Source organism: Gekko japonicus, unplaced genomic scaffold, assembly GCF_001447785.1.
Source record: "Gekko japonicus isolate JY-2015 unplaced genomic scaffold, Gekko_japonicus_V1.1 scaffold469, whole genome shotgun sequence".
NCBI classification, from domain to species: domain Eukaryota; kingdom Metazoa; phylum Chordata; class Lepidosauria; order Squamata; family Gekkonidae; genus Gekko; species Gekko japonicus.
Genome location: NW_015173138.1, coordinates 270,139 through 284,098, shown reverse-complemented (window position 1 = coordinate 284,098; position 13,960 = coordinate 270,139). Strand labels below are relative to the sequence as shown.

General features: G+C 41.6%; 1 protein-coding gene across 1 annotated transcript in view; it reads right to left on the bottom strand.

Annotated features, from left to right (window-relative positions):
• Nucleotides 1–11,154: 11,154 nt before the first annotated feature.
• The window catches only part of CCDC173 (coiled-coil domain containing 173), a 17,614-nt gene continuing 14,808 nt past the window's right edge, over nucleotides 11,155–13,960 (bottom strand). Inside the window, exon 9 of the mRNA XM_015422242.1 lies at nucleotides 11,155–11,772. Within this exon, the coding sequence (XP_015277728.1) occupies nucleotides 11,443–11,772 (330 nt within the window). The 3' untranslated portion in view covers nucleotides 11,155–11,442. The remainder of the gene's footprint in view (nucleotides 11,773–13,960) is intronic.

Here is a 13,960-nt window from a genome sequence, read left to right as displayed (position 1 = left end):
TCTGTTCATCCCCATATATAGGCTGTAGGTTATGTAACTGGCATAGTACAGTCCTTAAAGGGTGGGTAGACATCCAGCATCTGTAAAATATCAGCATCAGTCCAGGTATATAATTATATCAGAAGAGACCTGCTGAATCAGACCAGTCGTCTATCTAGCCCAGCATCCTTCCTCACACAGTGGGCTGCCAGTTACTCTGGAAGGCCAACGTCAGGGCATAGAGGCTAAGACCTTGCCCTGAGGTTGCTTCCTGGCACTGATGTAGAGGTTTAGCACCTCTGAATGCAGGAGTTCCCTTTAATCACTATGGCTAGCCACCAGTGGGCCTATCCATGAATTTGCTTAATCCCCTTATAATTAAAGAAAATCTGAAATTAAATTGTCATTTTGTTACTTGTAAATATGACTAGGGTTGGGTCCAAAGAATGAGTGGGGTTCCAGTAGTGGAACCAAACTTGCTTCTCCCCCCAGTTCTATCCACAAAGCTGGTCCTGAGAGCTGATGGATGCTTGGGAATGGTGGTGTTGAAGGGCTTTAGTGGGAAGGAGGAATTGGCAGAAATTGCTGCCCCAATCCTTCCCTGAGGAGGTCCCTCATGGGAAGATGACTTGGGATACAACCTCAGTGTTTCTGAGATCATAAAATGTGTGCCTGGTGAACATTGGAAGAAGGTCCTGTAAGGGGTCGATTGTGAAAAGTTCTTTTGCATATCAGTAGACAAAACTTGAAACGGCTGTACTTTCAGGTTTATTTTAAGGAAAACTTATTTGAAGCTGTTGGTTTATGTCATGTGCACACTCACCCCTTGTCTCACACAGAAAACTAAAGCCCGCCAAGTGTCTTTGTATCAGAAAAACAGCAGCATTTAATAACAACATTTACTGAGTATTTTCAGTAACTGTTTCCCAACAAATTGTTACTGTAGGATTTATATTCTGATATTCTTTTCTTATGTGGAATAAGGATGGTACTGGAACTTCTCATCTGGGGAGATAATAAGCTCATAAAATGAGTTATTTGTATTGATAAGAAGCACCCTAGCTCTCTAGATTTTATGAACTGTGGTATCAGATCCAGGCTACAGTCATATGCATATTTATTTGGGGTTGAACTTTGTAGGAGTTACTTTGAAGTAAATATGCATAGGTTTGATATTATAGTCATTTTCTTTGTGGTCTGAATAAACTAAAATGGCAAAAAAGAGGGAATTGTTCAGTTATGTTGCTAGGACCAGGCATAATCATAATCTAAAAATTTACTAACTTAATGTTTAATTGTTGTTGATGTTAAATTGTTGTTGATGTCCATTTGCTGCTTGACTAGGGTTGCCTGACCTGGCAGCCAGCAGGAGACTGGAGTGGGGGTTGGGGGACATGGGGTGTCCTTTAGCCAACACTGTAAACCCAGAAGTGATGTCAGGCATCTCCAGGAGTTGGTTGAAATTCTATGGTAGAACCACCATTGAGTTTGAGGTGATTCCTAGGGGAGACTGACATCACTTTGGGTTCTCCCCAGAAGGTGACACCAGTCCTGTCTAGGGAACTGCCTAAAACTCTTGTAGTAATTCCATAAAGTTTTGGCCAATTCCTAAAGATGTCTGATGTGACTTCCGAGTTTTACTGAAAGTGATGGCCTGCCTTTGATCTTTTTTAAAAAAAAATTCTTTTGACACCACTCAGAGCAGTGTCAGGATATGCCAGCTGGGAGCACCTGCCCCCACCGAGGTGCTAGCAACCCCATGCCTAACTCTAATTGTAGACCTGTGGCTTATTAAATTGTGCTGTTTGACTGAAAGCTACTGTAATACAATATAGTATAGGAATAGAGTGGATAAGAGGCAATAACAAAATACAAGTTAAATGCCATGCAGTAAGATTATTATGTAAGTGTAAAACATTCTCATCAGATATACAAATATATTATCTGTAAACTAAAATATGCCCAACTGCTGTTGAAGTAGACTTTGAAAAGAAACTACTATTCCATGGCCTGGTTTAGTATGTTCTTCCTTTTAGAAATTAAAATGTTTAGGCTATCAAGAATTCACATGTGCGACATATCTTTTTCTTTGCTTTGGTGCAAAATTAATATCATTAATTTTCATGACTGGCAGACCCCCTTACCTGTGGTGATTGTTCCACACATTCATTTTAATTCATACCAAGATTGAGATAATTCTGTCAAACTAGTGCACAGAGACATTTTGAGAAGCATCTGGGATCATGCTAATATTTGGTGACATCACTGCCAAAATGCCCGTAACTGAGATGGTGTTGTGAAAACCTGACTTAACGGGGCCATCTTACAGAGTTGCAGCCTTCTGAGCCCATTAACGTCAGTGGAATTGGAAAGGTGTAACTCATCTTTGGGTTACACTGTTTATAAATACTAAAGGAAATGAGCATCCAGAGTGCACGATGTATTTCCACCAGGGAAATTGTTGCAAGATGTATATGCAGATACTATAAATAACTGTGACCTAATCCATACAGATCATTATGATGAGTTAAAATAATAAAGAGCAACTACAGTTTCCCCTGTGTTTTTCCCTAACCAAACTGTGAGGTACCCACACTCAAGAGTATAGAGAACTTCTCCATTCTGGCTCTATGCCTTTGTAGTTTTCAGTACATTAACTACTGGAATTGTATGTTGTTTAAGTCTGGCTGAAGGCTGACTGATGGTAGTGCTCTTTGTATTATACAGTCTGATCTTAAATTGGATTTTTGATCATCTTGATGCCATTACAAAACCGGAAATCTGTGTTTTCTATTTGGACATGCTGTATGCTTATTCTTTGGTTTCTGTGCAAATGTCTATTATTGGCTTGAATCCATGGAACTACTAACGGAACTCAGTTTGTGAAATGTGTTTCTTCTGATCTCCCCCTTCCCACTGTAGCCCCATGTCCCCTGAAAAGCCGTTTGTGACTGTTGGAAACAGCAGCAGGGAGAAAGTGTTAAGGATATGTCCCGCCAGCTTTGCTTCATGTGTGGTTCTATGGATTCAGGCCATAATCCTGTAACATCTTTTCTATCTGATGCCATACAAACAAATGATTGACTCTGAATGCCATCAGAGTCTTTGTTTGATCCTGAGGGGACGACTTGAGCTGTAGTGGTTCAGAAAGGAAGATTGTGCTGCTGTGGAGTAAAGAAGATGGCAGAGGAGGGGAAAGCCACACTGTTCTGCTTTATTTACTGTGGGAAAGTACATGAAATCTGGGATGACTTCATAAGTCTTTAAAATCTCTGCATGCTTGTACATGTGCCCCTACTGCTTCCAGTTTTAGCTGTGTCACATAGGACCGAAGTATTCATCTTTACAGTGAATGGTATTGGAGGTTATGGTATCGGTGCTGAGACCTGAACAACCTAATTCTAGGAGCTGCTGTATTTGCACAGTACTTTGTCATGTTGATCCATTAGATCTTAGGTACTGTTATCATAAAGGACACCGGAATGCTTCAAATAGATTCGTAACACTCAGAGTGTTGCTGAAGTTAAAGTGTGTTCACACTTTTCACTAATTAATCCCTAAAGTAATTAACAGAAGTGTGTGTTGCTACAGCTCTATTATTTTTGATAGGAAAAGTACACTTGTTATCCATAACTGAAGTACCTGTGATGCAAAACAGATGTTCTATATTTTGATCAAATGTCTTTCTAGATTGTCCCATACATTATTCTTTTGAAAAGTAAAGGAGGGTTTGTTTTTGTTTTTTGCATGTGAAACTTAGATTCATTTCTTCAGGAAACTATAAATACCCCCTCCCAATTTCCAAAACCACTGTGATGCAGGTATTTAAAGGTTCACACTACCTTACCCCTGTGTAGATATTCAGTCCTTACCCATGATGACAGACAGGGTTTGTGGTGGCTTTAACTTAGCTCCTGGGGTGAGGCTGCCCCAACTCAATTGTGCATTGGACTTCACATGTCCTTGGAGGTCTGCATGTGTAGAGTACGGTATGTGTATATGCCCTTTCCATACAATCTGTACACCACACAAGTGAGGCGTACATTTAGCTGTCTGCTCTTGAGCTCAATGCATATAGGCTCCCTTCCCCTATGCAAACATCTGGCAAATGCCAGATAGGGTAAGCTGGCACAAACTTGTTCATTCTACTGCATGTATGGATTGAAACAGTACTAATTGTTCATACTGGTTCATTTGGATTCAATGTAATATTTCATTTGCCCACAGTTATTGTAGAGACTTAACTACAAACTACGTTTTGCATAATTGAGATTGTACTTCTCTGAAACCATTTGGGGGATCTAGTGTTGTGCATAAAACCAGTCTTCGAAAAAACAAACAGAAATCATTACTGTGTGTTCTTTATCAGTATTGCAAAAAGCTGCTAACCTGTCCTGGGGGAGGGGGGTTGGTATATGGTTCAGTGTTTTGTTCCCCCCCCCCCAATTAAAATATTGAAAACAAAGTGAACTTTGGTTGCCTCTTTACCAAAGAATCATGCCTATCATTAGTTGAAAGTCAAGCTATATTCAGATTATCTGTTCTGGTTCTGTTCTTTTTGAGATATTAAAAGCATGTCTCTAACAACTGTTAACTAATTTAAGTCACTATATCTTCTTCAACCCATTTCTTCCCACTTTGAAAAGCAAGAGGTATAAACTTAAGCAGAGATAGCAGAATTGGACCTTTAGACATGCTGTCCAAGTGTCTATATCTTAAAAGATACAGAACATACCAGCCTAAAGTTTTTGCACTAATACAATGCAATAGTTGACAGTCAGATTACTTAGTTTAAAATCTTGCAACATGCAGAGCATGTTTGTAGAAGACCTGGCAATGATTTTCTGCTAGCATATATACCCCCTTTTGCATATACTTCTGTAAAGTTGTATAGAAAAGTAAATGTGTTAATTTTGATGTGTTCTTATGTATTTTTTTAAAAGTGTAATTAACCTGTAGTAGCTGAACAATTACAAATAATACCTGGTCAGCTCTGGTAATGAGCAGCTGTGTTTAGGGTACGTGGTTGTTAATCTGTTACAAGTGAGTTTTCTGGGACACAAACCCCACAGCTCTCTAGGCATTGCCTGAAGGGTGTTGGAAACTCATTGTTTTAAACATTTTTGTAGTCTGTAATGTTCAGCGGGGAAAAGGACAGATGCAAATGTTGAGTGCTTGGTATGAAAAATGCAACTTATTAAAAGTATTTTGAGATGCTAAGTGGTGTGTTCATATTCTGTTATGTCTGTATGTTTGTTTCTTGTTGACATTTTTGAAGCTAAGGTGAATATTTTAGAGGTGGTTCATAGGTTCTTGGTCAGTGCTGAGTGGTGTGGGAGGCAGGCCTGAAGAATGCGATACGCGCCACCTGCTTCTCAAAAGGGGTGGGATTTCTTTGATCCTTCCATCCCTTCTACAGAAGAATGGCTCACAGTTTTTTTGTCAATCAGGTACCTCTCTTCTGCCAATTGCTAGGCTAAATATTAGAACCAGCCCTTAGACCAGTGCGTATATTATTACTGGGCAAATACCACTTACTCTGACCTGAATGGCCCCAGGCTAGCTTGATCTCATCTGATCTCCGAAGCTAATTAGAGTTGGCCCTGTTTAGTACTTTGAGGGGAGACCACCAAGGAAGTTGAAGGTTGCTACACAGACGCAGAGAATGACAAACCACCTCTGAATGTCTCTTGCCTTGAAAACTGAATGAGGTCGCCATAAGTTGTCTGCAATTTGATGACACTTTTCATCACTGAATACCACCTAGAAGATGACTAGTCTGCTTTTCAGTTCTGATCGGATTCTAAAGGTTTTCTACATTTGTTTTCTTTTGGATGCGGGTAGCAGACATACAGTAGGAGCTGCGGTGGCTCAAGTGGTTAAGATGCTGAACTGCAGGCTGTGGAAGGTCAGTAGTTCAGCAGTTCAAGACTCAGGGTGCCGCATGACGGAGTGACCTCCCGTCTCTAGTTCCAGCTCCTGCCAACCTGGCAGTTCGAAAGCAAGAAATTGCAAGTAGATAAATAGGTACTGCTTTGGTGGGATGGTAACAGCGTTCCGTGCGCCTTGGTGTTTAGTCATGCCGGCCACATGACAACGGAAACGTCTTCAGACAGTGCTGGCTCTTCGACTTTGAAACGGAGATGAGCACTGCAACCCTAGAGTCGGATTCGACTGGCTTTCGAGCAAGGGAACCTTTACCTAGCAGACATACAAAACGTCTTGAGTTTCATAAAGCTGTCCACGTTCACAGTCACAGAAAAATAAGGCTTAGTTGTCAGGAGTTTCCAATCAAACTGGAAAATTAGAAGAAGAGATTTGATTTATACCCGCCCTTCACTAAGAGTCTCAGAGCAACTTACAATCTCCTTTCCTTTCCCCTCCCCACAACAGACACCCTGTGAGAGGTAGGTGGGGCTGAGAGAGCTCTTTCAAAAACTGCTCTTTCAAGGACAGGTCTTGTCATAACTATGGCTTGCCCAAGGTCATCCAGCAGCTGCAAGTGGAGGAGTGGGGAATCAGACACGGTTCTCCCAGATTAGAGTCTGCACACTTAACCACTACACCAAACTGGCTCTCAATTAGATGATGAGAGCCAGTTCAAAGAGAGGTGGTTCATAGGGTCTTGGTCAAACTGGCTCTCAATTAGATGATGGGAGCCAGTTCAAAGAGAGTCAGAAGTTAAAAAGGATCATTTTGATTTGGTTGAAAGAGACTTTTTGTAATAAGAGTTTGGTTAAAGTTAAAAAGGATCATTTTGATTTGGCTGAAAGAGACTTTTTGTAATAAGAGTTTGCTGCCTCCATTTAAGATTAATAATTGTTATATGGAGAAAATGGGAGACCTCTAGAGAGAAGCACGACAGCTAAGCATACTTGGCTTTTCTGAGATCGTCCATATTTGCACTGTCCATCCCCATCCCATCGCTCTTTAAAAGGGGCCGTTTTAGGAAGCAATTGAGGGAGTTATCACAAAACTTGCTTTAAGAGGAAATCATAGTTGGTGCATGCATAGTATGTCTTCAAAATCTGGTTCTTCATTAGGAAGCTTCTCTATATAGATTTTTTTACCACACCCTTTAGGGAGTTCAGAACAGCGCAGGAACTTCACCCCTTCATTTTATCGTCAAATGATTGTGTGAAGTAGATTAGGCTGAGAGAAAGTGATGGGCCCAAAGTCACCCCATGAGTTTCCTGGCAAGTGTAGTCCAACTGTACTATGTACAATACTTTCTGTGCTGTGCTTGTAGACTATCTTTGCTGTCGCTTTCTTTCTCTCTGCTTTTATGTTTGGGATCCCTAAAAAAAAATTGGGGGTTCTATAGAGGCAACTGTTGAGGCGATAAAAAGCTGGGTCTGTACACATCTGGTGACTCCACTGGGTTGCAACCATGTCTAAACAAGAATTGGTCTGTGGATATTTCTGTGACATGTTCCACTAACAACCATACCAATTTGTGTTGAGACAAAAGGAGAATGGGGGGAAAATAGTTCCACGTGTAATTTAAAAAACTAGAGGAGTTTTTTCCCTATGGCTTCTTCCTGTACACTCTAAAGTTTGGAAGCGGAAAGCAAATGGGTAGAGGTGATTGTATGAATCCTTCCTAGTTATGAGTGACTATAGAAAAAGAGCCATTTGGCTCACTGGATGGTTCTATCCTCCAGATGGTGCCATACCAGCGCAGAAGAAACTGATAAATTCATCTGAATTATTTATTGAAGAAGTACTTTGATTGCAATACACAAAAATGTTGGTATTGTACTGGAATTCCTTTTCCCCCAGACACTGTTGTGGGTTGTATGAAATATAAAAATCCCCAAATTATCTTGATGTTTAAAACAAGTCACAGTAGGCTAGGTTTTATTGGGATTTTCTGCAAGATGTTTAGGCTTCCCTTGGCTCTCTATTGGCAAAGTATGCCCTGCAGAGGTCTTGCCCATCACGTACTGTCAGAACCATTAACCGGAGATATCGGGGATTAAACTTGGAATCTTATGCATGCCAAGCAGATGTTCAGTGCTTGGGGAGCAACAGTGGGAGGGCTTCTGGAGTTCTGGCCCTGCTGGTGGACCTCCTGATGGCACCTGGTTTTTGGCCAGTTGTGACACAGTGTGTTGGACTGGATGGGCCATTGGCCTGATCCAACATGGCTTATGTTCTTATGAAGTACTAATAGTCTGTTAGGAGGATCTGAAACCCAGTTGTTCAGAGTATACTTAAGCCTGTGTTTTTCCTAAAGCTCATATATATCGGGGGCCAAATCATTTTGGATAAGCCTTCTGATGAAGATAACTTTAGTTCTGAGAAGGACTCTGCTTGTTTTAAGAAGGCTGAGACTGGCAAGAGCCAAAAATAGATATTATGGTACTTAAATGACATACAAAGAAATCTTGGAATGCTGACTGCATACCCAGCAGCATAAAATGTTCAGCCAGTGTAAAGCAATTTTAAGCTTGACTGCGTTGGGGGAGGCTGTTTTCATGTGCAACTCTGGCAAATCCATGATACCCAGGAGATCTGTGATAGGTGTGTGCTTCTCTTACTGTAATGCAGTTGTGGTGGATTACTAATTTGTTCAGGTGGGACATGGGTTGTTTATCCTTTTCCCCTCTACAATTTCTAGATCAACCCTCCCCCAGCAATAGGTTAGGGTGATTTTTATCACAGTCTTGGAGAAAGGATACAAACCACCACATCCCTACTCTGAAAAAAGTGGCAGGATACCATAGCTACATCTTTTGGGGTTTTGTGTTTGTTTTAAATCACATCTATCCTGTGCAGCATCAGGTCGGATCCAACCAACATTTCTGGTGGTGAAAAGGGGAGTGTGTCCCCTTAGACTACCAAAAAGGCTATTCTGGGGTTCATGGGAACTGCATAGACAAAAGGCATGTGGGACAGGCGGAATATTAAGGAGGGAAATTGGGTGAGATGGGGGAGGGGGGACTGGCAGGATCCAACCCACAGTTTGGCCCTTTTAATGAAGCAAAGAGATGAGACCTTGGTTCCTGCCTCTTCAAGAAATGACATTGAACTTTAAAGCTAGAATTGGCCTTCATATAAGAATTTCACAGAGTAGGTGGAATAAATTGGTACCTTCCCTGCAATTTGCCTTTTAAAAATATACCTATACCAATTAAAATGAATTGATCCAAGTATAATTTGTGTATGTCGAATCCCTTCTGTTAGTATAACAGCACTTTTATTTATTTATACCCTACTTTTCTTTCCAAGAGGGTTACAAGTTTGTTCTCGCCCTCCTCTAGTTTATCCTCAGAACAACCCTGTAAAGAAGTTAGACTGAGAAAGTGATTAGCCCAAGGTTGCCCCATAAGCTTCCATGCAGAAAACAAATTCAAACCTGGGCCTCCTGGGTCCTAGTCCAGCACTCCAAACCACTGCACAATGCTGTTGTAAGCCACTACACTAGTACCCTAAATTCCACTGCAGTCTTCTGCCCCCCCCCCCTCTGTAAAGGGCTCACCGATCTCCAGGAGCAGAATTCTGGTGGGTTCTGCTAAGCCTCAGGGCAAAGGAAGGAAAGCCCTGTTATATGAGCCTTGCTCTTTTTGGATACAACCAAAATATGCAGATTCTCCCAAAGGTAATAATATATTGTTGACTGAACACACATAGAACTGGATTTTGGAAGTACATTATGAGTTTCCACAAATAGTTTCGTATTGGAAACATTTTTCAAAGCATTTCTGTTTCTCTTTGATAATAAAATATAATGGCCAGGCTCCAAACTGGCATGTTTGCTTGCGTGCTTTTTTGTGTGTGTGTATACTAACTTTTAAGCTTCTGGTGGGACCCTCAGCATCTACCAAAAAGCCTCCTCCCCCCTCCTGGAGGAGAGCAGACCTCTGGAATGAGATCTGAGAGAGACACGGACAGCAGCTGGGAGGAAATTTTGCCACTCTCCCACCTGCAAATGAAAGCACTTTCCACTGGCAGATTGGGAGTGGTGGGAGGCTGGGTCCTGTTATTTTAGAAGATTTTTTCCCCAGTAAAGCAGACAGCAAAGCACCAGGAACACTCATACTGTCTGGGTCTACAAAGGGTCATCTGAATCTTGAATTGTAGATAAATATTTGCCCCTACCTTAATGAGTGAGGCAGACTGATGAGGACACAACCATGCCGGGCCACACAGCGGGGGGCCACTGCTCTCCTCTCTGAACAAACGTGATGGAACAATGAAATGAGCCTTTCTCTTCATTGCGAATGCAAGCTGGCAGCTGTGTTGCACTTCTACGTGAAAGCACCAATCCCAACCATTTAATCAAGGACTCGCACAACACTGTGTTGAGAGTGGCGTCAACGTTCTTTTCAACCAAGATCTCATCTGCAACACTGAAAGCGCTGAACTGGTTTATTTTTCAGCCATTTAGACTGCAGGTTACACTTCCAAAATGTTTCTTAAGGGTAAACAGTGTATAAGGCAGTCTTTCTTAATTATATTTAGGAGCAACTGTTTCTTCACTATCCCTAACAGAAGCACCTATATGGGTATATTTGCTATATCATACTAAATACTGCGTAAAAGTCGGGTGTGTGTGTTAAAATAATTGGTTGATAGTCCCATTGTTAAAATGACCTCATAGAATGAATAAACCATACTTAAGTGATAGTGAGGGCAGAACTAGGTATATCCTCATGTTTCTACACTGGCACAGAAAACTACCAGCTAGTTTACTGTCCATGTTGATGCTAATCTTTAGGGAAGAACTAGACACTGCATGCAGGTTTCTCCTATTTATATGCAAGCTCTTTCCTCTCCACCCTCCATTTAGATGTAGGATCTGGGGGAAGTGAAGGGCAAAGGATATGTTTCCCTCCCTTTTGTTGTTCTGGGCAATTTCCCACACATGCTTGGTATGTCTAAGGCAAATATAGTTTTTGAGAATCCCGTCTTTGATACAAAACAGCCAGTAAATAAATATATAATTATTTCTATCCAGCTATGGTTTTCTGCCAGCAGACAGACACTGCCATCAGCAGAGGAAAAAAGAATTGTGACTGTCCCTCCCCACTTAAACCCCCCCATGCTGATAAATGAGGATCCTTAGTATTCAAAACCCCTAAATCCCACATGGACAACAGACAGTTTATTCTCAGAATACAGGTTATTTCTGTTCATTTGTAGTACAAGCAAGTAATATAGTAAAAATTAAATTCAGAATTTTTTGGAACATGAACAGAATTATGCTTCTGTTTTTCAAACATTTCACACAAATAAAGCAAAAGGGGTTTTTTTTCCCCCATTTTGTAAATGCTACACATTATTTAGTGAACCTGGTGGGTCTGAACTAGTACTATTGACTGTCTAAGGATTATAAAAATGTATTTTGAGAGTTGCAAACTTTATTCATGTTCTGAATTGTAAATTCGCAATTTCTATACTCCATGTTTAGCGATTTGGCCCATTTAAAGCCATGAGATTTTAAAGGATTTTTTAAAATTACCACGTAAAACCAAGCCGTCCCTTAGTAGCCTCATATTGCTGTCCATTTAGAAGCTTCACTTCTTGAGCGGTGCTGCCAGTATAAAGTAGCTGAGAATTCTGACCACCAGGTCTTATTCCTTCCCTTTCTCTATAAAGTGTCCCATCACCTTCCTGCACTACTTTCAAAAGAGGGTAAAGATTCTGGGTTGTTTTTGATTCTTCATCAATCACTTTCTTTGCATACTCCTGGAATTCCTGCTCCTTACACAGCGCAATCAGTTCTCTCTGTTTAACATAGGCTGCGTCCTCTTGCTTCTCGTACCTTTCTCTTGCTACTCTTTCAGCCTGCATTGAAAGAAGGGGGGGGGAGACTCTTAATTGTAGACAGAGATCATTTTATTGTGTATCAGAACTACAAAGCTGCAAGTTCCATAGGGTAGCCGTGTTGGTCTGCAGTAGAACAGCTAGATTCAAGTCCAATAGCACCTTAGAGACCAATCAGATTTTGACTCTTGAAAGTTCGTCATACCCACCCACCCCCAAATGTCCGTGGTCTCTCGGGTGCTACTGGACTCGAAACTACAAAGTTGCTGTAAAATACCTGCTTTTCAGCCTTCACCAATGAACTAGTTCAAAACTGAAATTCTGCTAGGATAAATAAGCTCACATAGAAGAATGATAATACAGATGCGGTTCAAGCACTGATCAAAACTACAGTTAAGTCCTGCTGTCATTTTAACTGACCCAGTAAAATTTCAATAAAGTATACATTATATTTATGAATATTTCAGACAAATTGCCATCTTCCATCTTGGTTTTTTTTTTTGTGAACAAATTCCTGATTTAAGCACAGGACAAATGAAAATTGTTGGACTAATGCCGCAATTACCATGTGGGATTGCCTCCAGAAAATGACCAGGGACTGCAACTGGTTCAAGATGTGGCCATGGCCAATAGAGTTCTAACATGGAGCTGCTGTGGGAAACCATGAACACCAGTAGTGTGTCAGCTCAGGTGGCTGTTAATTTATTTCCAAGCACAATTCAAAAGGCTGCTAGTGATGACCTCCAAGACCCTATTAGGATCAGGGTACCTGACGCATCACCTCTATGTGTGCACAAGTGACAGAAGAAAGCCAGCGGCTGTTAGTTTATTTCCAAGCACAATCCAAAATGCTGCTAGTGATGACCTCCAAGACCCTACTAGGATCAGGGTACCTGACGCATCACTTCTATGTGTGCACAAGTGACAGAAGAAAGAAAAGTGGGTATGGGGGGCGGGCCCATGATTGTTATGACAGCTATGAAGTCCTTGAGCTGTGAAATTTCCTGTAGAAAAACAGATCACTTTGGTGAGTTCAGGTTGTGAGTCCAAAGAGCTGTGGGCTCCGGCCCGAAAAGACCCCTGTACCCCACCCTTCACTACCCAAAGGAGTCTCAGAGCCGTTTACAATCTCCTTTCCCTTCCCTTCCCCATAACACACACCCTATGAGGTAGGTGGGGCTGAGAGAGCTCTCTTGAGAACTGCCCTTGAGAGAAAAGCTCTGAGAGAGCCATGACTGACCCAGGTCACACCAGCAGCTGCATGTGGAGGAGTGGGGAATCAAACCCGGTTCTCCCAGATTAGAGTCCGCGCTCCTACACCAAACTGGCCCTCTTCAAAACTGCCCTGCATCATCATGCCACTGGCCTGTCTAGCTCAGTGTTGTTTGTTCTGAGTAGCAGCACCTCTTCAGGGTCTGAGGCAGAGAAAGACCCTTCCTGGTCATGCTGATAGAGATCCTTAAACTGGAGGCACTGGGGACTGAACCTAGGACCTCCTACATGAAAAAAAATGGGCTGTCCCACTGAACCACGGCTGCGACCCAAATGTAAGTGATATAGTATCTCAGTCAGGAACATGCAGCCCCAGTTCCATGGCCACCTGGTTTGGTCTGCAGTTGCACTGAGATCCCTGCTGGACAAAGTAAAGACCCACCCTTCCAGACTTTTACAGCCTGGTGGGTCTCATTAATCTACATGCCAGGTCAACAAGATTAAGGAGGACTATGCTGCAGACATGGTTTATCTTGATTTCAGTAAGGCTTTTGATAAGGTTCCACATAATATTCTTGTTGACAAGTTGGTAAAATGTGGTTTGGATTCTATTACTGTTTGGTGGATCTGTAACTGGTTGAAAGATCACACCCAAAGAGTTCTTGTGAATGGTTCCTCATATTCTTGGAGAGGAGTGACAAGTGGAATGCCTCAGGGATCTGTCCTGGGATCTGTTCTGTTCAACATCTTTATAAATGATTTGGATGAAGAAATAGAGGGAATGCTTTTTAAATTTGCAGATGACACTAAATTAGGAGGGGTAGCAAATACGGTAGAAGACAGAGTTAGGATACAGGATGATCCTGACAAGCTGGAAAACTGGGCTAAAACAAATAAAATGAATTCCAGTGGGGATAAATGTAAAGTTCTGCATTTGGGTAGGAAAACTCAAATGCATAATTATAGGATAGGGGAGACTTGTCTTGGCAGTAGTATG